The following is a 25,383-nucleotide window of genomic DNA, read 5'->3' as shown; positions in this document are numbered from 1 at the left end:
AAATTTTCCTGTATATGAGGAAATATGTTACTCTAATTGATAGAGACATCTCAAGTTAATAGATTCAAGAAAGTAAGATGCTAATAAACTAAATAAGTGAAGATCATAAGGTAAGATACTCTGAGAAAATGTATTATTTTCTAGAGCTTTTGGAAATACTTATACACTGAAATTTCTTTAGGTCCTCGATAGTTAAATGAACATTTTACTCTATAAATTCAGATTGGAGTACATTTTTAAGTATATGTACAATTCTATTTGATAATTTCTTTTAAATCTCTCAAATGGAAATCAGTTAAAACATGTTATATAGAAATACGTAAGGGAATGAGAAAAAAATAAAAAGTTCTTGATTGTACAGTAATCTTAGTCCAAAGTACTCCCCAAAGTAAGACACTACTAACAGTGGAAAATAATATTCTTGCTGCATATTAGTCCATCAATTTTCTCTTAATGCCAAACCCAAATAACAAATTGCCTGCAAGTTACTTCTTGTGGTATATCACAAACATCTCTAACTAACTAAACCATCTTCCCATCTCTCTCGTGACTTCTCTTACATACCCTACTTCAGCTAATGGAGCCATCCACTATCCATCCAATCTACCCATTATCTATTTATTCATTTAAGCTAGAAACCTGGGTAATAACCTCAATTTGTTTCTGTCATTTTCCAATAGCAATTAATTCACCAAATTCTGTTATATTTTAATTCAATCTTTAATTCTCTCAACTCTACTTCTTTTCACTGTTAACCTTGCTTTCTACCATTATTCCAGATTACCAGCCTACAAATGACATCCAAATCAGCCTTGTTTGTTGCTTAACAACATCAAAGCCAGAATGATCCACCTAAAATCAGCTTATAAGTAGCTTCATTGTTTATGGTTTATGTGGCCCCTCATAACCCTCTCAGGCTCATTCCTATCTGTTATGTTCCAGTAACTGAAATGCGGGGGGAACACACACCTGAATAAGCATCACAGATGACCAGGGTTCTCAGGTCTCTCAACATATGAAAACATTAATAGTTGCTGTATCTTTAGAAGTTTCTAGTTTCATCATATATCGCTTTCTTTGAAAAAAGAAAAGCTTTTTTCAAAAAGTTACTTCTAGAAAAACATTTACAGAACTTACTGATTTATCAATATTCATTGGATCAACATCAGCCAAGCTCGCACCCACTTTCACTCGTTCTCGGAGAATACCACTAGCTAAGTCTTCTGCTCTGAAGTTCATAGGCAAACACCTGAAATTTATAAAAATCCAAGTTAACAGCATTAAAATTTCATATTTTTTTAAAGATTTTTCTGTAGTTGTAGATGGACAGAATGCCTTTATTTGTTCATTTTTTATGTGGTGCAAAGGATCGAACCCAGCACCTCATACATGCTAGGCAAGCACTCTGCCAGTGAGCTAGAGCCCCAGCCCAAAAGTTTCACATTTTTAATGCCAAAATAAGTTGATATCTTTGAAGCATTTTCATCTTTCTCTCTTCTCATAACCTAGAAAATAACAAATAATTGTATATTCTAAACTACTTTTCCTGTTTTCAACTGTCCACAAATAAGAGTTATTCACAGGTAAACAAGACATTACTCTATTTGTCCAAAGTGCCCAAACTATCCCAATATAGGAAAAAGTCTTAATGTAACGAATATTCCATATTATACAGCTATAAAATAAATCTATATTTACTAGGTAATTTAATATCAAATTAAGGTCAATATTATAATACTTAGATTCATGCTCCAATTTTGAGGATATGCCCATCAGTTTTTGACTCAAGAAATTCCTTTCCTTTTGTTCAGAAAAAATCTATTCTAGATCACATTTTTAGAACTAAATTGCATCTTCAATATAACTACCTTAAAAGAAATATCTAGCTACCTAAAATCCTATACTAAATAATTTTGATTATACTACCCCAAGTAAAAGTAATCTACTTTCTCTTTTAACCTTGAGTAATGCTATGGTTTGAGTGTGGTTTGTCCCCCAGAGTCCATGAGTTGGGAGTTTGGTCCTTAGTGTGGTAATGTGGGTAGTAGGATCTTTGAGATAGGGTAGCCGGAGATAGTCCTTTGGTCACTGGAGACATACCCTCAGAGGGGATTAACATAGTTCATTTGAGACCCTCACTGGTACCCTGTCTCAGATTCTGACTTCCTATCTCACATGCTTCCATCATGGTAACATCTGCTATGATGTAATGCAGCCATCACCAAGGCAAGCACCGTGATGTTTGTACTTTAAGCCTCCAAAACCATAAGTTAAATAAATTCTTTTTCTTTACAAATTATCCAGTTTCAGAGATTTCATTATAGTAATATAGTAATAGAAAAAGGACTACTACAGGTGAACATCAAAATATGACATAATCGGCCTCAAAAAAAGCACCATGATGATAGTAGACACTTCTGAATCCTAATTAACTGTAAAAATATATCCCCAAGATTACCAGAATAATTCAGAGTAAGCCAGGCTCAGTGGCACACACCTGTAATTCCAGTAGTTTAGGAGGCTAAGACAGGAGGATAGTGAATTCAAAGCCATCCTCAGCAACTTAAAGAGCCCTAAGCAACTTTTTGAGACCCTGTCTCAAAATAAAACCTAAAAATGGCTAGGGATGTGGCTCAATTGTTAAGCCTCCTGGGTTCAATCCCAGGTACCAAAAAAAAAAAAAAAAGAATTCAGATTAAATAGACTTTAAATTATTTTATTTAAACTTAAGCCAGACACAGTGATATGCACCTGCGGTCCCAGTTAATCAGAAGGCAAGACAGAAGGATCCCTTGAACCCAGGAGTTTGAGGTTAGCCTGGGCAAGATCCCATCTGAAGAAAAAACAAAACAGGAAAAAAAAAAAATTCTAAGATTTCCCTTATATCTTCTTTCCATCATCCATGACAGACTCTTTTCTCTTTCCTTTTCTTTTTTGTTTTTCATAGTGGGGATTGAAAGCAGGGAAGTTATACAACTGAGCTACATCCACAATCCTTTTTTTTTTTTTTTTTGAGACAAGGTCAGTCTCACTAAGTTGCTGAGGTTGGCCTTAAACTTGGAATCCTCCTGCCTCAGGCATGTGCCACTATGCCCACAGAGGGATTCCTTTGTAGCATACAATCAACACCAATCCAAACCTGACTCTAAAACCTGCTAACTAAAATCTTGGTATTTCTATAATGTACATATAAGGCCAAATTATAGAAATGCTTTGCTAAATGTCCATTTTCTAAATATAATATTTTCCTTATTATACATATAAGCTAGAAAACTAACACCAATTTTTTAAAAATAAATGATTTGACACTTTAGTCATTTCCTAGGCAAATACAGACTCTATCTTGGTAAAAAAAAAAATCACTGAAGTTTTAGTGAGCCATGTAATCAGTCAATTACCCTAGTTAGGAAAAGATCATCAGAGACAACCAATAACAACGAAAAACAGGGGGGAAAAAAAAAACTTTTACCAAGAAAATCCAAAGCCTCTTCAGATAATTGCTCAGAAAGCGTCTTACTGGGCTGAGCACAGCCCCGTGATCCGTGGATCCCTCCAGGACCAGGCAGGACAAGGTACTCCTCTGAAGCCTGACAGCTCACACTAAGCGGCAACACCGCTAGGTGTCGCTGCACTCGTTTGGCCGCACCGGGCATCATGACAGAGGGCAATTACCCCCACCAGTTCCAGTGGGCCTGGTTGGGTGGAGGTGTGCTTGGGGACACCGGGATCACCAAGCTGAGCACCGGCTCCAGCGCTGTTTCCTTCCGATCCTGCTCCTCCAGCACTGGGCACACCCGGAATATCCTAGTCAGGAAACTAGCCTAGGGCCCTAGCAACCACACGGAATCATGGCTGGTGAGAGCTTATGGCAGTGGAGCATGCAGTGAGCATGGTGGCTTAGGTAATCTTTGAATTGGGACACTTCACACCCAATCCTGAGGGTTGCTCCTTTTTTCCTGGGAAGTTCAGCCAGGTGACAGCTGGAACCTGGGAAGTGGGTCTTCCAGGTGAAGGTGGTAGCACAGCTTGCAAGCACAAGGCCCTGGGTTCAACCCCCAGCACCAGGAAAAAAAAAAAAAAAAAAAAAAAAAAGAAAGCCTCTTACTCTGAGCCCTATTCTTGGAGTGTGTAAAAAAGCTTAATTAAATGGATATGGATGAGAAGGGAAGTGCAGAGGAATAGACAGAAGCTGCCACAAAGCCTAGCCACTTCTCCTTGGCTCTCCTTCCTCTCCTCTCCCAATTACTTGATGGTGAGTACTTACAGAATAATTATTTTAGGGAACATTTCCCAAGGTTAGAGTTCCATTTTAAGAATTATAAAGTAGGAACCAAGTCAGCACATTACTCAAATATAAATTTGTTGAATAGCAATGTTATTAAAATGCAAGTATAGATATAGAAAAAAAACTTTGCTTTGTTTAAAACTTCTTTTTTTCTACTGTAGGAAAAACACTAAAATATTTACGAACCTATTTCTTGCTCTCGCCATGCTCTTTGATTTCCTTCTTTCAAAGCGCTCTTCATCAGAAGAAGTTGTGTCACTACTATGGATGGCATGCTTCTTTCTCCTGTCCAAAGAGAGCAAGATTTTTTAAACCATTACAGTATAACAAACAGCTTTTAAGAATGCATTGAAAGCTTCATATCAAAAATTAGTTCAGGAGAAATTTCATTCATTCTCTCAGCAAATATCTATTAAGATCTTTGCCCTCCTACAGTCAACATCTAACAAGGTATAAAGGTGGTTAAGAATTACAGAGAAAAAGAATAAAATGAAGCAAATAGGAAGGCTGCAATTCTCTAAATAAGGAAGTTCAGGAAGGTAGTCAAATAAGAAATTTTAATTTGTATTCAAATTTAAATAGAATCTCTCTTTGTTATAAATAACATTAGAAACAGAAGAGTAAGCTTCTCTTTATTTTTCACTCTCCCTTTCCCAAATAATTAGAAACACTTCAGACATTTAAAAAAAAAATTTAAATAAAATTACACACTTGATTCCAGAAAGATAAAGGATTTCGCCTCCCACTTAAGATACTCTTATCCTGCCAGGCTTGGTGGTGGACCCCTTTGTCCCAGCAACTTTGGAGGCTAAAGAAGGATCTTGAGTTCAAAGTCAACTTTAGCAACTTAGCTAGGCCCTAAACTCAGTGAGATCCTGCCTCAAAAAAAAATAAAATAAAATAAAATAAAAAGGACTGGGGATATGGTTCAGTGGTTGAGCACCCCTAGGTTCAATCCCTGGTAACCCAAAAGGGAAAAAAAAAAAAAAAAAAGGACACTTCTATCCTGTCTCAATTTCTTACAAAATATTTTTTAATTAAAAAAGAAAGACTTTAAATAATAAATGCTAATTAGGTAATTTATCAGGCTAACATCATCATTAAGGAGAAATAATACTTAATGAATGTTAAATTATTATATAAATCATGATACCTCTAAGACACCTAGAAAATACTACAATTATTTTTTACTTGTTCTTTTTAGATATACATGACAATGGAGTGTATCTTGACATATTATACATACATGGAGTATAATTTCCCATTCTTGTGGTACGTGATGTGGAGTTACATTGGTTGTGTATTCATAGGTGAACATAGAAAAGTTACGTCCAATTCATTCTACTGTCTCTCCTATTTCCATCCTCCCTCGCTTTCCCTCATCCCTCTTTGTCTAATCCAATGAATTTCTATTCTTCCTTCCCCCACCCACCTTATTGTGTGTTAGCATCCACCTATCAGAGAGAACATTCAGCCTTTGGTTTGGGGGATCGGCTTATTTCACTCTAGTGTGCTAGTACCCAGATCCATCCAATTAGTGGCAAATGACTTAATTTCATTCTTTCTTATGGCTGAGTAATATTTCATTATGTATACATATCACAAAGAAAATATTGTAATTAAATCATTACCACATTGTGCCACTTCAACATGTCCAAACTGAGTTCATCATACCTTAATTAAATTTTTCGACCACTTTTTTTTTTAACTGAATAATTAGTTTTACCAACCACTACTCTGCAGAAAACCTTAGTCACCCTAAATCCCTTTTCTTCCACCACTTACAACTTCCAGTGAGTCCTATCCATGCCTACAAATATCCCTTCCATGCTCCCCACCCTACTTAACACTCCACTCACCACCCCCACAGCCCTTTAGCCACCATAGCTCTGTTCCACTAAAAACATCTTGTGGCATCCTCTTACCTTAGATCTTGTTACTGAGAGAACTGCTCTTTGCAGTCTTAAAATGTAATGACCTATTCTTTGAACGTAAGTATCTAACATACCAACTCTTTCAACTTCATCAAGACCTGCTGTCACTGGGCACCCATTTACTCACAATCTATTATTTTTTTTCGTGGCTAAATTTTCATATTGTCCAGCCTCAACTGTAAGACCTATTATTTCACTCTTATTCTTATTCTTATTCTTATTCTGACTGAATCTGAACCCTTTTTCTTCCATTATGATTATAAACTCCAAGTCTGTACCAATTCATATAGTAAAAAGAACTCTGATCACACTCACAAAAGCTAGAATCACTGTATACCACTCCAGGGCCCACTACTGTCAACAGCAACCCAGATTCTCCAACTCTCCTTAAAAATCCTTAACTGACCTATCATTCCTTCTCTACAACAAATCCTTTTAGTGCATTCTACATCAGTTTTTAATGCTTCCCAACTCTTCCCAAAGCCTGCTACCAACAATCATATACTCATTTTTGGTGATTCTTACTTATCCTCTCTTCTACTTCTTTTTCCCCATCAGGAAATTCTCCCAAGTATCTGTGTGTCTGTGTGTTTACACACGTGTGCATATGTTGGGCCTATTATGTAGAGAAATGTAGTAATTTGTCAATAACAGCACATAAGGAGGTTGGTGGGAGCAAAATTATATTGGTCTAAGGAAATGACACCAGAAGGAAACTCAAATAAGAAAAAACAACCACACAAAGTAAGTTAAGGGACTGGGGTTGCAGCTTAGTGGTGGAGCACTTGACTAGGACATGTGAGGCACTGGGTTCCATCCTTAGCATCGCATAAAAATAAATAAGTAAAATAAAGGTAGTGTGTCCATCTACAACTAAAAAAATTTTTTTAAATAAGTTAGACAGTAAAACATCTATAAATATACTTGTTCCTTTTTCAGTTTTTAAAGTCATAAAATTATAACATAATATTTCTAACAATATTCTGCTAGATTTACAACATTTTTAGATGCAATATATACAATAATAATAACAACACACAAAGCTGAGTGGTCTATATAATTTTCCAGAAAGGTACTTAAAAGAGAAAGAGTTGCCCATATAAAAATTAACTCAAAATACATCAAACACCAAAATCTAAGAACCCAAACTATAAACTCTTAGAAGAAACCATATGAGTAAATCTTCACAGCCTGGGATTTGGCAATGAATTCTTAGATATGACATCAAAAGCATAGTGACAAACAAAAAATAGATAAAATTGAACTACATCAATCTTAAAAATGTATGTCCTTATCAAATGACAAATTCAAAGAGGTACTTATATCTAGAATATATAAAGAACTCTTACATTCAATAATAAAAAGGCGACCCCATTTTAAAATGGGCACAGAATATGAACAAACATTTCTCAAGGGAAGACATCAAAATGGCCAATAACCACCCAGGGTGGTGGCACATGCCTGTGATTCCAGTTACTTGGAAAACTGAGGCAGAGGATCACAAGTTCAAGGGCAGTCTGGACAACTTAGCAAGACTTTGTCTCAAAATAAAATTTTTCAAAAGGGCCAGGAATGTACTTCAGTGGTAGTGCAGCCCTGGGTTCAATTCCCAAAACCGGAATAGAATAATAGTAATAACAAAAGCAAATATAATAATTAAAATGGCCAGTAACCACAGGAAAAGATGCTCAACATCATCAGTCATCAAGAAGATGCAAATCGGGAGGTGGGATGGGAACAGGAAAGATAGCAGAATGAATGGGACATAACTTTGCTATGTTCGTGTATGAATACACAACCAGTGTAACTCCACATGATGTACAACCACAACAATGGAAAGTTACACTCCACGTACATATGATATGTCAAAATGCATTCTACTGTGATGTACAACTAAAAAGAACATATAAAAAAAAATATGGGTGGGGTTGTAGCTCAGTGATGGAGCACTTGCCTCACACGTATGAGGCACTGGGTTCAATAATAAAAATAAATAAAAGTATTATATCCATCTACAACTAAACATGTTTTAAAAAATGCAAATCAAAACTTTATTAGAGACCAGGCATGGTGGCACACACCTATAATCCCAAAGGCTCAGGAGGCTGAGACAGGAGGATCACCAATTCAAAGCCAGTCTCAGCAAAAGCGAGGTGCTAAGCAACTCTGTGAGATCCTGTCTTGAAATAAAACACAAAGAAGACTGGGGATGTGGCTCAGCAGTCGAGTGCTCCTGAGTTCAATCCCTGGTACCAAAACAAACAAAAACAAAAACAAACAAACAAAAAAAACCTCATGAGAGGAGATGGGGTTGTGGCTCATTAGCACAACATAAAAATAAAATAAATGTATTATGTCCATCTACAACTAAAAATATATACGTATTTTTTTTTTAAAAACCTCATGAAATATAGTTTACCCCCAAGAGGATGGTTTACGGGGGTAGTAGTGTACATAGCTGACTCTTTCTACTAAAGACACTCTAGAAGAAATGATGTCCAGTAGCATCAAATATACCCAGTGCCCAAATACTGTGGTTTCTAAATATCATCCTTCAATAAACAGAACCACATTTCCTTAGAGAAATGGCTAAACCCAGAGCTGAGGCATGATGAGTCTGGTGCGTGGTATAACACCAGAAAATAAAGACACAGCCTACAAAAGGAGGGAGGCATGTCAAAGAGACACAGCAACTAATCGGAAAGGACTCCCAATGGCCAAGGTGAGAAGAATCTGAGCAAAAAATAAACTACTATTTCATTATAACCCAAACTATAAAATAAATATATGAGTCCATACTGATAGAAATAAGTGAATAAAAAAATTTTATGCTAAATATCATACCTTTATTTGAAGTTGGGAAAGTTTTGCATATTATGTAATTCTTGACATTGATGAAAATTACATTTTCAAATATTTTCATTAAATTAGAAACAAGACAAAAAACCCTTCCAAGAGCTAACAGAAAGAACAGATTTTACCATATTTAAATAATTATTTACATTGCCAGGCGAGGTGGTGCATGCCTGTAATCCCAGCAGCACAGGAGGCTGAGGCGGGAGGCTCTCAAGTTCAAAGTCAGCCTAAATAATTATTTACGATGTGCTGTATTATTCCTGAAACAACAGTTATTTTTTTTTTTTCCTCTTCAGATTCTTTTTTTTTTTTAAAGATTATACTTTGTTTTATTTGCAACTTTGTCATTTTGCAAAATGAATTACCACTGGCAACACTGATTGGTAAACAATCTCGACCTGGAGGTCCGTATTAATCTGCATTTGTAGCTTTTGTGTGCACAGTGATGATGTATGTATACACCTGCATATATGCTTATTTAGCCCTTGTTAATAAAACTTTTAAATGAGATGATAAATCAATGAAAAAAATTTTAAAATAAGATGAAGAATCAACTTCCTCATAAAAGAGATGGAGCTAAATTCTCAAACCACTCCCCTCCCGATGCTAGACAGTGACATATTTAGACTAGAGAAGTGGAATATGTTTACAAGAAGAAACCTGATAAACACTACCTTAACCAAATAATGAAGGTTAACTAAATATTATCGATCATATTATACAGATATCATATAGCCCTAGACAAGATGAGAGAAGTATACTTCACCTCTTTGGTAATTTTTCCAATAAATAATCATGAGGGGAAAAAATGAGTTAGATGAATCTGGAAGGGGTGAACATTCTATAACATACAAGGACAGGATCCCTCAAGACAAGTGGTCATGGAAAAAAAAGATTAAAAACTATCACAGGTCAAAGGAGACTAAGGAGACACAACACTCCCTGCAAACAGGTATCCTGGATTGGCTTCTACAGCAGAAAAAATATGTTCATGACAAAACTTGTGAAATTCAATAAAGTTTTACATTTGGTTAGTAGTAATACCAATCTCACTTCTTGTTTTAACTAATGTAGCCCCATATTATAAGATGCTAAGTATAGGGAAGAACTCTCTATACTATCTTTGCAACTTTTCTACTATGCTAAAATTATCCCAAAATTTAAAATTAACTTAAAAAATTTTAGCTGGGCACGGTGGCCTATAATCCCAGCAACTCAGGAGGCTGACACAGGAGGACTGCAAGTTCAAGGCTGGGCTCAGCAACTCAGTGAGGCCCTAAGCAACTATAATGCACTAATAAAAACTTTTTTTTAAATGTAAAGTACCTGTGCATTTCTTTGAATGCAAATTTTACCTCAAAAGAAAAAACCTAAACAAATATGGAACATTAGTTAAATACGTGTGCTAAAGAATTAAGGGAAGAAGTATACTGATATCTGTGAATTATTAGAAATAAACCTTCAAAATGAGATAGATTACAGATGGACAGAGAGGTAATAAAGCAAATACAGTAAAATGATAATGTGGAGTCTAGATATTGGATATGCCACTGATCACTAGAAAATTCTTTCAAACCCTCAAGATGCTTGAAATCTTATAAAATAATGTTTCCTAAATATAGACAATATTTCTTTTCAAATGCCTGTTAAACATTCACAAAAATAAACTATATATCCAACCATTAAGAAAATATCAATCAATAGACAATAATCTCTCATCACGATGCAATAAACACAGAAATTAATTACAAAACAGAAAATAAAAAGGTACTTCCATATAAAAGATTCAATCTTAAAAAATCTAATATAATTAATCTAAGATGAAAAGACTTCCCACAGGGGCTGGGGATTTAGCTCAATTGGTAGAGTGCTTGTCTCACAAGTGCAAAGCCCTGGGTTCAATCTCAGCTACGCAAAAAAAAAAAGAAAAGAAAAAAAGACTGCACAGACTTGGAATTGCAGCTGGAAACAATCACCATACTTGTTTCAATACAAAATTCAATGACAAAAAATCCATAAATCCATAATGGAAAAAATACATCTTTCTTAAGTATCAATATTAAAGGGGACATGCTAGAGGAAAAAAAATTAGGTAAAAGTAAAAAACTGATATACAGAAACAACTGCTCTCACATGTACAGATATTAACTAGACAGAGAATATTTAATGGGAAAATGGGGGTGTAAGCATTTTTTGCCTGTTTAACAGAAAACGTAAGATCCTAAGAAAAAATTAACAATAAATGCATAAGAATCACAGAAAGAACTTTTAAAATGCAATTGAATAACACTAAAAATAAAAAAATGTTAAATAACTGAAAATCATTATCAAAGCAAAATTGACAGGGATTACCCGTTATAAACAGTACAACATATAAAGCATCAGTGAGACTAAAATTGTACTCAACAAAGAGATGAACAGAACAAACATCCAGAAGCAAACCAAAATATGTAATTCAATAAGTGAGAAAGGTGGCAACTGCAATCAATGGAGAAACCACACACTCATTCAATGAATGCGGTTGTAGCAACTTATTTTCTACATGGGGATTTGCAGCTGCATTACAAAATTTAGTAGATAACTTTAGAAGAAATGAAAAATTTAAGAATAAAAAATGAAACTATAGAAGTAGACAAAAGAATTCACAGGTACATCCAATGGCTCACACCTGTAATCCCAGTGGCTAAGGAGGCTGAGGTAGGAGGAGCAGAGGTTCAAGATCAGCCTCAGTAACTTAGGGAGAACCCACTTCAAAATAAAAACTAAAAAGGACTAGGGGTATAGCTCAGTGTTAAAGCACCACTGGGTTCTATCCCTAGTAAAAAAAATAAATAAATAAATTCATTTTAAGACTGTATTTGTGAAGGCTTTTGTATAATTCAAAATTGCAAATCCATAAAAGAAAAGATTAATAATTTTGACTACATAAAAATAAAAATGTTTTGTATAATAAAACAAACTAAGATGGGAGGTTGGTATTTTATATGAGGTCTAATCTTTATAAAGAATTCCTTCAAATAGAAAAAAGAACAAATCTATTAGAAAAGTAATCAATTTTATGAGCATCTCAAAAAACAGATTTACAGCCAGAACTACAAGAGGATCAGAATTGTTATTAGTATCTGAACTGGGAATAGTCTTATGGAACTTACCCCTTATCCTATGGGACCTGTCACTAAGAAGTATTTGTGTCAGAATTACATTGAACTGAACTGAACTGAATTGAATCACTGGATACCCAGCTGGTGTCCAGGCAGTTGCCAAATTGCTTGGTGTAGGAAAAAATGGATACGTTTGATGTCGAATGTTACAGAACTAGAGAAACAACATTTCTCAGAATTGCCTTTCAAGAAAAGAAAAGAAAAGAAATCTTGAAAATTAAAAAATTTCCAAACCACATAAACTAGTATGAAAGAACAACAGGGGGAAATTACATGGAAGACTAATTAGCCAGACACAGTGGCACATGCCCATAGTCCCAACTACTCTGGAGGTTGAGGCAAGAACAGTATTTGACCAGAGAAGTTCAAGGCTAGCTTGGGCAACATAGATCCCCATTTCAAAAAAAAGAAGGAAGGGCTGGGGATATAGCTCAGTTGGTAGTGTGCTTGCCTTGCAAGCACAAGGCCCCGGGCTCAATTCCTAGCACCGAAAAAAAAAAAAAGGAGGAGGAAGAAGAAGAAGGAAGAAGGAAGAAGGAGAAGAAGAAGAAAACTAACTGAATCAATGCCTGAAATAATAAATATATGGTCTGGGCATTAGAGCCCACACCTATAAAACTAAATACCAGCAACTCAGGAGGATGAGGCATGAGGATCACAAGTTCAAGGGCAGACTTGGCAACTTAGCAAGATCTCAAAAAAAAAGAAAGGGGGTGGGGGCAAGGATATAGTGCAGTGGTAGAATGTCCCAGAGAGACAGAAAGGGGTAGATATGGATAGATAAATAGGGGTCATTTCTACTCACCCAAAGAGCTAGGTAGCTTTAGGGAACATAATACTTAAAACAATAAAAAAGTAAGATAAAAGACAACTGTGAACAAGAAAGATAACAGACACACCTAGGATAATAACTATTAGTAGTTGGGTCCTAAAAGAGGAAGAAAGAAAGGAGCGAGTAAGGAGGGAAGATGAAACACAATTAGTGTCTCATTCTCTCAATGAAGGGGGCAAATATTTCCTTCTTTCAAAAACAAAAAAACTTACCTGATATGGCTTCTTCTGGCTGGAGATCTGTGAATATCAAACAGCGTGTTCTCCCGCTTTTTCTGATGAGATGGCACTAAAAGAAAAATGTAAGATAGAAATAACTAATAACAAATTAGTAAGTTAATGTAGTCAAAGAACAAATTACTTCTGTTGTTAACATTCTGAATAAAACCTTATTTTTGAGGTTTAAGTTGTGTTTTTTTTAAGGTTTAAGGTTTTTTTAAACCTTAAACTTTTTTAAACCTTTAAGTTATTTTTAAGGTTTAAGGTTTAAGTTGTGTGTTTTTAACTTCCACACTCTGCTGGAAGCATTACAAAACTAAATGCTTTGTGTTAATACTACTAAATTGCAAACACACATTCTAAAAAGATGTTAATTTAAATAACTGTGATTGCCAGGTACAGTGGCCACACAGCTGAGGCAGGAGGATTACAAGTTCAAGGCCAGTCTCAGCAACTCAGTGAGGCCCTAACTCAAAATAAAAAATAAAAAGGGCTGGGATGTGGCTCAGTGGTAAAGCAACCCTAGGTTCAATCCCTAGTACCATATAAATAAGTAATTGTTACCGGATTATACAAAGATTTCTAAGATACAACACCCAAAACATAATTCATTATAACAATTTTTTGAAGGAAGGAAGAAGCAAAATAGGACTATTTTCATTCCCAATAGAAACATCAATTTGAAAAACTATTCATACGTAAACATCTTCACAAGAGATTAGGAAACCTGGTTAGAGAATACAGTACCTAGTTAACAAGAAAATATGGACTGAAAAGGAAGAAATAAAGGTTTTACATCACCCACATCACATCTCCCTCAACCTCAGACAGCACAGCATGAAGAGGGATGCCTTCTACTTGGAGGGGAGCACAGGACTTTCTTTTTGTCCCCAATATCAGGCCTGCCACAAGTGAAGTTCAGGCTGGTTTATGTGGACTTACCCTAGAGACCTACCTCAAAACCACATGGGAATTTATAGCCACTGTGAGACAGACAAGACCCAGCACATAACACTGCCAGTCACCCTAACTCTCTGAGTAATCCACAGTGAAAAGAAGGTCTCAGGAGCTGTGAGAACCTCAGCAGTCAGGGGCTTTGAGTGCACTACACCAGCCTATATGGCATGGGATTCCAGACCAACAATGAGCTAGTAGTAGTCTGGGGCTTAAGATCTCTCCTGGCACTTAAATAACTGCAGTAGTCATGGGCATACAGAACACCAGACTGCCAACCCAGACTCTGTGGACAAGTTTACAGTTGAAAGATGGTGCCATGAATAGCCGGTCTGTGATGACTTCTAAAAGTACCTATTTCAATACCCACACATCAATGTACAACCACAAGGATCAAAAAAACTTAGAGAAACATGACACAAGCAAATGGACAAAATAAGGTGCCAGTCCCTCACTCAAAATAAGATGCCAGTTTCTGACTCTAAAGAGAAAAAGATGCCTGACAAAGAATCAAAAGAGTTGTTTTAAGGGAGCCCAACAAACCAAAAAAATAAAAAATAATTCAATAAAAAGAACAATAAGTGACCAGAACAAGAAATTAAAGAGATTGAAAAAAATTTTAAAAGTCACACATTCTAGAGCTGAAAAATGCAATGAACAAATAAAAAAATGCAATGCCATCAAAGCAGAACCAATCAAAAAGAAAAAAAGAGTCTGAATTTGAAGAAAGATTATTTGAAAATATATACTAAGAGGGAAAAAAAATAAAAGTAACAAAAAGAAATAAAAAATGCTTACAAAACTCATTGGTAGCACTAAAAGAGCAAATGTCCAAGCCACTGGCATTCAAGAGAGAGAAAGGTAAGAGAATGATAAAGGAAAAGAAAGCATATTTTTAAAAATAATAGCAGAAAACTTTTCAAATATGGAGAAATATAAATATTCAGGTATGGAGGGATCAAATATTTTCAATCATCTTCAATACAAATAAGACTACCCCAAGGACATGTTGCAAACTGTCAAAGTTCATAGAAGAGGGAAGAGTCTGAAAGCAGCAAGAAAAAAGAAGCAAATAACATATGACAGACTTTCCAGTACACCTAGCACCAGAATTCTTGGCAGAAATTTTACAGACCAAGAGAGTGAGATAGTACATTCAATGTGCTGAAGGGAAAATCTCCCAGTCAAGAATATTGTACCAAGCAACATTCTCTTTGAGAAGAGATAAAGACGTTCTCAAACAAACACAAGCTGAAAGAGTTTACCACTGCCATACCTATTTTACTTAAAAAAAAAAAAAAAAAAATGTCAGGGCGCAGTGGCATACACCTGTAATCCCAGTAGCTCAGGAGCTAAGGCAGAAGGATAACAAGTTCAAAGCCAGCCTCAGCAAAATCGAGACTATGCAACTCAGTGAGACCCTGTGTCTAAAAGAAATACAAAACAGGGCTGGGGATGTGGCTCAGTGGTCGAGTGCCCCTGAGTTCAATTCCCAGTACCCAAAACAACAACAACAACAACAACAAAACACCCACACACAAAAAGGGGTACTTCCACCCAAAAGAAAATAACACTAATGAGTAACACCAAAACATCTATAAAACTCACTGATAGGGCTGGAATGCAGCTCAGTGGCGAAACACTTGCCAAGCATTTATGAGGTCCTGGGTTCAATCTCTAGCAAAGGAGAAGAAAAACCAGGAGAAGGGGAAGAAGGAAGGAAAGAATGGGGAGGAAGAGGAGAATAACAGGAGGAGGAGAATGAAGAGAGGGAGGAGGAGGGAAGAAGAAGAAATAAAACCAAAACACACAGATAAAAGTAAGTATGCAAATTAGAATACCCTAATTTTGTAACGGGGGTATGGAAAGTATGTGTATGTCTTTACTATGAAGATTAAAAGACAAAACAATTAACAATAACTATAATAATTTGTTAAGGAATAAACAATATAAAATGATGTCCATTATGGCATTAAAAATTCAAACCACGAAGGGAATGCAGTTAAAATGTAGAGGTGTCTTTCTGTTTTGTTTTGGGTTTTATGGAGGGCCAAGAAATTTAAGTTGTTACCAGTTTGAACTAACCTGTCATAACAATAAGATGGTTTTTTTCTAAGTCTTATGGAAATCATGAAGCTAAAAGCTATAATAGAAACACTAAAAATAAAAAGTGAGGAATCAAGGTAGCTAACCCTGGACACCTGCACCTGCTCACTACACTGGCCAACAGACTGACCTTATATGCTTGGGTTTATTCCTGGGTTCTCTTTTATACTCCACTGGTCTATATGATAGCAATTATTTACTTCATTTGTTTCTTCCCCAGTGTTCCTTTTCGAACATAAGCTGAAAACTTGAATTTTTTTAAGCACTGTCTCCAGGGACTCAATCATGTTAGGCAAGCACTATACTACAGAGCTATATCCCCAGGCCCTAAACTCTATATTCAAATACAAGATTAAAAGTTTTGTTTTGTTTTGTGTTGTTTTCATGTTCTAGGGATCAAACTCACATCCTTAATGGGCACGCTAGACAAGTATTCTACCACTGAACTATATCCCTACCCCAATGTAAATATTTAAAATAAATGTACATATATGTGTATATATAAAAGGATTTAGTTATGTCTCACATATTGATATACTATATTTTTATCATAAACTTATTATTGTAAACATTTTTCCTTAGATCTACAAGTTGTTTAAAAATGTATTGTATTCAGAAAATTCCATCATTTGCAACAACATGGATGAATGTGGAAGATACTGTGCTGAGTGAAATAAGCGAAAAATAGAAAAACAAGGGATCTTGCTCATCTGTAAAATTTAAAAAAGAACTCATGGAAGTATAGAGTGAATACGGTTACCAGATATTGTGAGTGAGGGAAGACAGACAAGGGGCAAAATTACAGTGGGATAACAGGAATAAGTTCTCCTGTTCTATTGTATGACAATAGATTATTGTGATTATTATAATCACTTTTATAATTAATGTATTGTGTACATCAGAATAGCTAAAGGAAGATTTTGGGTACTCTCACTACAAGGAAGTTATGATGCTTGAGGTTATAAATATGATAATTATCCTGATTTGATCAACCTACAGTATATTCACATGTAAAAACATCATAATGTATCTCATAAATATATACAATTATTTGTAAAGTTAAGAAAAACTTTTTTTAAAAAAGGCAAGAAATCAAAACATACTACTAGAGTCTGTTTCTTAACCACAAAAGAAGACAGTAAAAGAGAAAGAAAGTTTCTACAAAACAACTAGAAGTAGGTCCTTACCTTTCAATAATTACTTTCAATGTAAATACTCCAATCAAAAGAGTAGCTAATTAAAAAAAAAAAGACCCATCTATATGCTGCCAAAAAGAGACTTGCTTCACTTGTAAAGACACACATAGATTGAAAGAACAGAGGTATTCCATGTAAATGGAATCCAAAAGAGAGCTGGAGTAACTATACTTTTATCAGAAACAAAAGAAAAGTAAAACAACTAAATAATAATAATAATAATAGAAAGTCATTACATAATGATAAAGAGATCAATTCAGCAAGAGGAAGTAACAATTGAAAATATATATGCCCCCAACATCTATATGCATAAAGATATAAAGCTAATATAAATAGATCTGAAGGGAAAGATAGACTGTAATACAATAATCGTAGGAGACACACCGCTTTCAGCAATGAACACATCATTCAGACACTGCAATTTAAACCAAATGGATCTACTATACATATAGAACTTTCCGTTTGACAGCTCCAGCATATATGTATGTATCTTCTCAACTACTCATAGAACATTCTCCATAATAGACTGTATCTTAGTCCACAAAACAAACGTTAACAAATTGAAGACAACTAAGATCACATCAAGGAACTTTTCAGATCACAGTATAAGTACCAGGGAGAGCATTGAAGAATTCACAAATAAATGAAGATTGGGTAACATGATCTGGAACAACCAATGAGTCAATGAAGAAATTAAAATGGAAATTTAGGGGTAGTGCTGTAGTTTAGTGATAAGAGTGCTTGCCTAACATGCAGGAGACCCTGAGTTTCATCCCTAGCACTGCCAAAACAAGAAAAAATAAAATTTAAAAATTTCTTGTGACAAGTGGAAATGGAAACACAACAATACACAAATTTATGGAATGCAGCAAAAGCAGTCTTAAGAGGGAAGTTTATACCAATAAACACAAAAATCAAGAAGACTGGCTAGGCACAGTGGCACATGCTTATCTCAGTGACTCAAGAGACTAAGGTAGAAGGATCACAAGTTCCATACCAGGAACTTAGGGAGGCCCTAAGCAATTTAGTGAGACACTATCTCTTAACAAAATACAAGGAAGAAGAGGAGGAGATGAGAAAGGAGAATAGATCTAAAATAAAGAACCTCAATTTGACCTTCAGGAAACTGGAAAAAAATGAATAAAAGTCCATAAAATTAGTATTAGAAGCCAGTGCAGTAGCACATGCCTGTAACCCCAGGCTGAGGCAGGAGGATCACAAGTCTGAAGCCAGCCTCAGCAACTTAGCAAGATCCCACCTAAAAACATAAAAAGGGCTGGGGACAGTGGTAAAGCATCCTGGGTTAATCCCAGTTCTGAGGGAAAATATTACCAGAAGAAAGCAAATAATGAAGACCAAAGCAGAAATAAAAGTATTTAAGACTAAACAAATGATACAAAAGATGAAACAAAGAATTGGTGTTTTGAAAGATAAACAAAACTCATAAACCTTTAACTAGACTAAGAAAACAAGACAGGAAACTGAAATAAAATCAGAGATGACAAAGAAGACATTACAACTGATATCACAGAAATACAAAGGATCAGTAAGAAGTTACTATGAACAATGATATGTCAACAGATTATACAACTAAGAAGAAATGGATAAATTCCTGGACACAGACAATATACTGACTAATCAGGAAAGAGGAAATCTGATATTTAGTGTGTGTGTTTGTGTGTGTGTGTGTGTGCATGTTTACAAGTATACACATATACATACATATTATGCATATACATACATATATTTTAAAAATATTTATCAGTTTAAAAAAAAGACTTCCAAGAAAAGTAAAGGGTCTGATGGTTTCAGTGCTAAATTCTATCAAACATTTAAAAAACTTCTCAAACTCTTTCAAAATATTAAAGAATACTTTTGTTTGTTATCTTTTGACAGATATTAATTGTAGATATTTATGGGGTACAATGTGGCATTTCAATACATGTATACCATGTGTTATGATCAGATCAATGTAATTGGCCTACCTATCACTTCAGACACGTCTATTCTCAGACAATTCTATTCTTTACCTTCCATTTGTCTTTTTTTTTTTTTTTTTTTTGTACAAGGGATTGAACTCAGAGGCTCATAACCTCTGAGCCACATCCCCAGCTCAATTTTACATTTTATACAGAGACAGGGTCTCACTGAGTTGCTTAGGGTCTCACTAAAGTTGTTGAGGCTGACGTTGAACTCACAATCCTCCTGCCTCAGCCTCCAGAGCTGCTGAGATTACAGGCATGAGCCACCACACCTGACTCCATATGTCTTTCTGTGTCAGACTGATTTCACTTAGCATAATATTAAGAGAAGGAACTCTTTCAAAATTCATTGTATGAGGACAACATTACCTTGAAACCAAAATCAAATATGGACACAGCAAATAAAGCATCATGTCAATATCTTTGATGAATATACAAAGATTCTTAACAAAATATAATCAAATCAAATTCAACAGCACAGTAAAACAACCATTCACCATGCTCAAGTGGGATTCTTCCCAGGGATGTAAATATGATTGAACATATGCAAATCAGAAAACATGATACATCATATTAACAGAATAAAGGACAAAAACCTTATGATCATTTCAACAGATGCAGAAAAAGCATTTGACGAAATTCGACCTCCCTGCAGGATAAAAAAATCCAAACAAATTAGGTATAGAAGGAATATACCTCAACAAAATTGAGGTCACATATGAAAAACCCACAGTTAACATCACAGTGAAAGAAAAAAAGCTGGAAGTTAGTCCTCTAGGATTTAGAACTTGACAAGAATACCCAATGTATTAGTCAGCTTTTGATTACAACAGCAAAATATCTGAGATAGGTTACTTATGAAGGTTTATTTAGCTCACAGTTGTGGAGGCTCAATGGCATAGCACATGTATCAGCCCATTTCTGGTGAAAGCTATCCCAACTGCATCATATCACAACCGGCAAAAGCTGTAGCACATTCGGGAACTAGTAATCACACAGAGATGAAGAAAGACAGATTCAGGGGTCAGGTTCAGGTTTTCATAACACCTCTCTTCATGAGAACTACCAAGGAGGTGCATGAGAACTACCCTGAACCAATCTGAAGACACAACTCCCAGTGACCTAAGGACCTCCACTAACCTGAACATCACCACACTGAAGAGTTTCTAACACACAGATTCCTGGGGGAACACACCACATCCAAACCCACATTCCCCACTTGTATTCAGCATAGTACCAGAAGTCATGGCCAGAAACTGCATGCAAATTAGAAAGGAAGAAGGGAAACTGTCTCTGTTACATATGATATGATTTCATATATAGAAAACCCTATATATAAACTGTGGTTGTAGCTCAGCTGTAGAGCACTTGCCTAGCATGTGGAGGCACTGGGTTCAATTCTCAGCACCACATAAAAATAAATAAATAAGATAAAGGTGTAAAAATATGCAATAACATTATTTAAAAAAGAAAACACTAAATATTCCACACACACACAAACACAAAAAAAACCATTAGAACAAATTCACTGAAGTTGCAGAATATGCAATCAACATATAAAAAAATCAGTGCATTTCCAAACATTAACAGCAAACTACCTGAAAAAAAGAAATCAAGGAAACAATAATGCCTTTTACAATAGCTATAAAAATAAAATAATTAGGAATAAGTTTAACAATGGAGGAGAAAGATATCGCTGAAAAGTACAAAACACTGATGAAAGAAACTAAAGAAGACACAAATGGAAAGATAACCCATGTTTGTGTACTGGAGGAATTAATAGTTGAAATGCCCAAACTAAACAAAGTAATTTAAACATACAACAACAACAACAAAAATAAAATGCCAATTATATTTCTGACAAAAAATTTCTAAACTTCATAAGAAAAGTCTACAAATAGCCAGAGCAATCTTGCTTTAAAAAAAAAAAAACAGCCAGAGTTATCATACCACCTAAAACAAAAAATATACCACAAACAATATGGTACTGATAAAAAAACAGAGAGCCTAGAAATAAATTCACAGATATACAGCCAACTTATGTTTCACGACGGAACCAAGAACCGTAAGAAAGAGCAATCTCTTTAAATAAGTAATTTTAGGAAAGCCAGATAATCACATTCAGGAAAAAAAAAAAAAAAAGAAAGAAAGAAAGTAACTACAACCATATACAAAAATAAACTCAAAATGAATTAAAGACTTATATGGGGAGATCCAAGATGGCGAACTAGAGGGAGGCTGCGTTTCTCATCGCTCTGTAATTTGGATTTCAAGCAGAGGATATCTGTTTCTCGATGAGGCACTTTTTGCTGCTTGTGGATCCCCTGCTGTTTACCCCACTTGTCTACTGCGATCACCTGCACTCTGCAAGCATATACTTTTTGAGTGCAGATAGCTCACTAGTGCCTACCATCTGCCATTTGTCTGACTCTTGCCTGTCCATCGCCTCTCTTTCACCTACCCACCACCCACTGCCCGAGGTTCACCTGCTGATCCACGACAGCAGCCAACAGGCTGACCGCAGACCACCAGTGGAGTGCCAGCTACCTGCTGTTGCCTGCAAGTTCACTGTCACAGTACCTTCAGGTTTGGTTACACATGGCTGCCGTCATTTTGAGACAACAGCCAGGACGTGTAGGACCCCTGGCCGGACTGACTGAGCCCCGTCCCGTCTCCAGGACCCCTCATCCCAACCGACCACTCCCTGCCTCCAGGGCCCTCAGACCGACTGACTGCTCCCCACCATCAGGACCCCACACCACCTGACTGCACCCTACCACCAGGACCCCCAGACCCACGGACTGTGCCCCATCTCCAGGATCGGGCAACCAGACTGCACACACCACGCCTCCAGGACCTCCAGCCAACCACACCCACACCCCAACCTGCAGCTCCCCATTTTTCAACACATTAGGAAGCCAGAGCAGCCATCTTGGATAATCCTGGAAGCCATATCTCCTATTTTTAGGTGGGGCAAATCTCATCCTGAGACACCTGCTGGAGACTGGAAGCACATTGTCAGGTACCTCTCATACAACAGGCTACTGAACATTGGGAGGTTTAAATACTATATCACTGTTATAGTGTAGATTTTCTTTTCTCGTTATTGAAAATTTTTAAGTTTTTCTTTCTTTACTTTTCTTACTCTATTTTCCTTTTGTTTACCTGTTTCCTCAGAGTCTCTTTCTCCCTTTTCTCACGCTAAAAAACAACTTCTTTTGATTATACTCACTCTTTCTATAATCTAGAATTTCTATGTACTCTTTTCTTATCCCATTAACAACTACATCCTATACCCCTCGGCATCCTCTTTGCCCTCCATTAAAAACTGCAGACCTTATTGCAAATCTGTTTGTTATACTGAAGATAATAATTGAACTCATTCTGTTTATTATGACAATATTATTAACATCTTCATAGGGGCTATTTGGTTTAGGGTTGCATACTGTCTGTACTGGGCACTTCTAATATTGATCTCCCCCTTAAAGAAACAGTTTTGGAAACCTATAGGGTCACTATAAGCCTATGGGGGGAAATGGCAATACCCAAGATCTGCACTGCTAGAAGGGAAGATACATGAACAACATGAAAAAACAAGGGAAGAAAATGATCCAAACAAACCTAGATTCTATATTAATAGAATCCAGTGACAGTATGGCAGAAGAAATGTCAGAAAAGGAGTTCAGAATATACCTAATTAAAATGATTCATGAAGCAAAGGATGAGATAAGAGAGAAAATACAGGCAATGAATAATCACTCCAATAAGCAGTTGAAAGAGCAACTGCAGGAAGCAAAAGATCATTTCAAAAAAGAGATAGAGATTCTCAAAAAAATCAAATGGAAATCCTTGAAATGAAGGAAACAATAAACCAAATAAAAAACTCAATGGAAAGCATCACCACCTAGTGGACTAGGCCACTTGGAACACAGAACCTCAGACAATGAAGACAAAATATTTAATCTTGAAAATAAAGTTGCCCAAACAGAGAAGATGGTAAGAAATCATGAACAGAATCTCCAAAAACTATGGGACATCATGAAAGACCCAATTTAAGAATTATCAGGATTGAGGAAGGCACAGAGATACAAACAAACCAAAGAAATGAACAACCTATTCAATGAAATAATATCAGAAAATTTCCCAAACCTGAAGAATGAAATGGAAAATCAAATACAAGAGACTTAAAGAACACCAAATGCACAAAATCACAACAGATCCACACCAAGACACATTATAATGAAAATGCCTAACATTCAAAATAAAGATAGGATTTTGAAGGCTGCAAGAGAAAAGCATCGGATTACATATAGGGGGAAACTGATACGGATAGCGACAGATTGCTCAGCTCAGAAACCTAAAAGCTAGAAGGGCCTGGAACAATATATTTCAAGCTCGGAAAGAACATGGTTGCCAACCAAGAATCCTATACCCAGCAAAACTAACCTTCAGATTTGAAGACAAAATAAAATCCTTCCATGATAAATAAAAGTTAAAAGAACTTACAAACAGAAAGCGTATGCTACAGAATATTCTCAACAAAAAATTCCATGAGGAGGAAATGAAAAACAACAATGTAGGTCAGCAAAGGGAGGAACTACCTTAAAGGAAAAACCATTCAAAGGAGAAACCAAGTCAAGTTAAAAACCAAAACTAAGCCCAAATGCCTGGGAAAACAAATCATATCTCAATAATAACCCTGAACGTTAATGGTCTAAACTCATCAATCAAAAGACAGACTGGCAGACTGGATTAAAAAGAAAGACCCAACAATATGCTACCTTCAAGAGACTCATCTCATAGAAAAAGACATCCACAGACTAAAGGTGAAAGAATGGGAAAAAAACCTACCACACACAAGGACTCAGTAAAAAAGTGCAGGTTTCCATCCTTATTTCAGATAAAGTGGACTTCAAGCCAAAGTTAGTCAGAAAGGATAAAGAAGGACATTTCATACTGCTTAAGGGAACCATAAATCAGGAAGACATAACAATCATAAATATTTATGCCCTAAACGATGGTGCATCCATGTACATCAAACAAATCCTTCTCAATTCCAGGAATCAAATAGATCACAACACAATAAACTAAACAAAGAAAACCTAAACAAACAAAAACTAAACAAAGAAACCACAGAATTCAATAACACAATCAATAACTTAGACTTAACAGACATATATAGAATATTCCATCCATCAACGAGAGTTCACTTTCTTCTTAGCAGCACATGGAACCGTCTTGAAAATAGACCATATGTTATTCCACAAAGCAGCCCTTAGTAAATGCAAAAAAACTGAGATACTACCTTGTGTTCTATCAGATCATAATGGAATGAAATTAGAAATTGATGACAAAATAAAAAAAGGAAATTAATCCAACACCTGGAGACTAAATAATATGCTATTAAATGAACCATGAATAACAGAAAACATCAGGGAGGAGATAAAAAAATTCTTACAGGTCAATGAGAACAGTGATACAATATATCAAAATTTTTGGGACACCATGAAAGCAGTACTAAGAGGAAAATTCATTGCATGGAGCACATTCAAGAAAAAAATAAAAAGTCAACAACTAAATGACCTAACATTACAGCTCAAAGCCCTAGAGAAAGGAGAAGAGAACAACACCAAGAACAGAAGACAGGAAATAATTAAAATCAAAGCTGTAATTAATGAAATTGAAACAAAAGAAACAATTCAAAAAAATTGACAAAACAAAAAGTTGATTCTTTGAAAAAGTAAACAAAATAGACAACCCTTAAGCCACACTAACAGAGATGAACAGAGAAAACTCAATTTACTAAAATTTGTGATGAAAAAGGAATTATCACGACAGACAACACTGAAATACATAACA

The 25,383-nt window shown here is 35.7% G+C and overlaps 1 protein-coding gene across 1 annotated transcript in view; it reads right to left on the bottom strand.

Moving 5' to 3' along the window:
* The window catches only part of ATAD2B (ATPase family AAA domain containing 2B), a 158,365-nt gene that overhangs the window by 94,202 nt on the left and 38,780 nt on the right, over nt 1-25,383 (bottom strand). Inside the window, 3 exon segments of the mRNA XM_079109618.1 lie at nt 1,138-1,249; nt 4,472-4,570; nt 13,281-13,356. Coding sequence (XP_078965744.1) covers nt 1,138-1,249; nt 4,472-4,570; nt 13,281-13,356 — 287 coding nt within the window.

This window comes from Sciurus vulgaris, assembly GCF_902686455.1.
Source record: "Sciurus vulgaris genome assembly, chromosome: 14".
Taxonomy (NCBI): Eukaryota; Metazoa; Chordata; class Mammalia; order Rodentia; family Sciuridae; genus Sciurus; species Sciurus vulgaris.
This window is presented reverse-complemented; position numbering and strand designations above follow the sequence as displayed.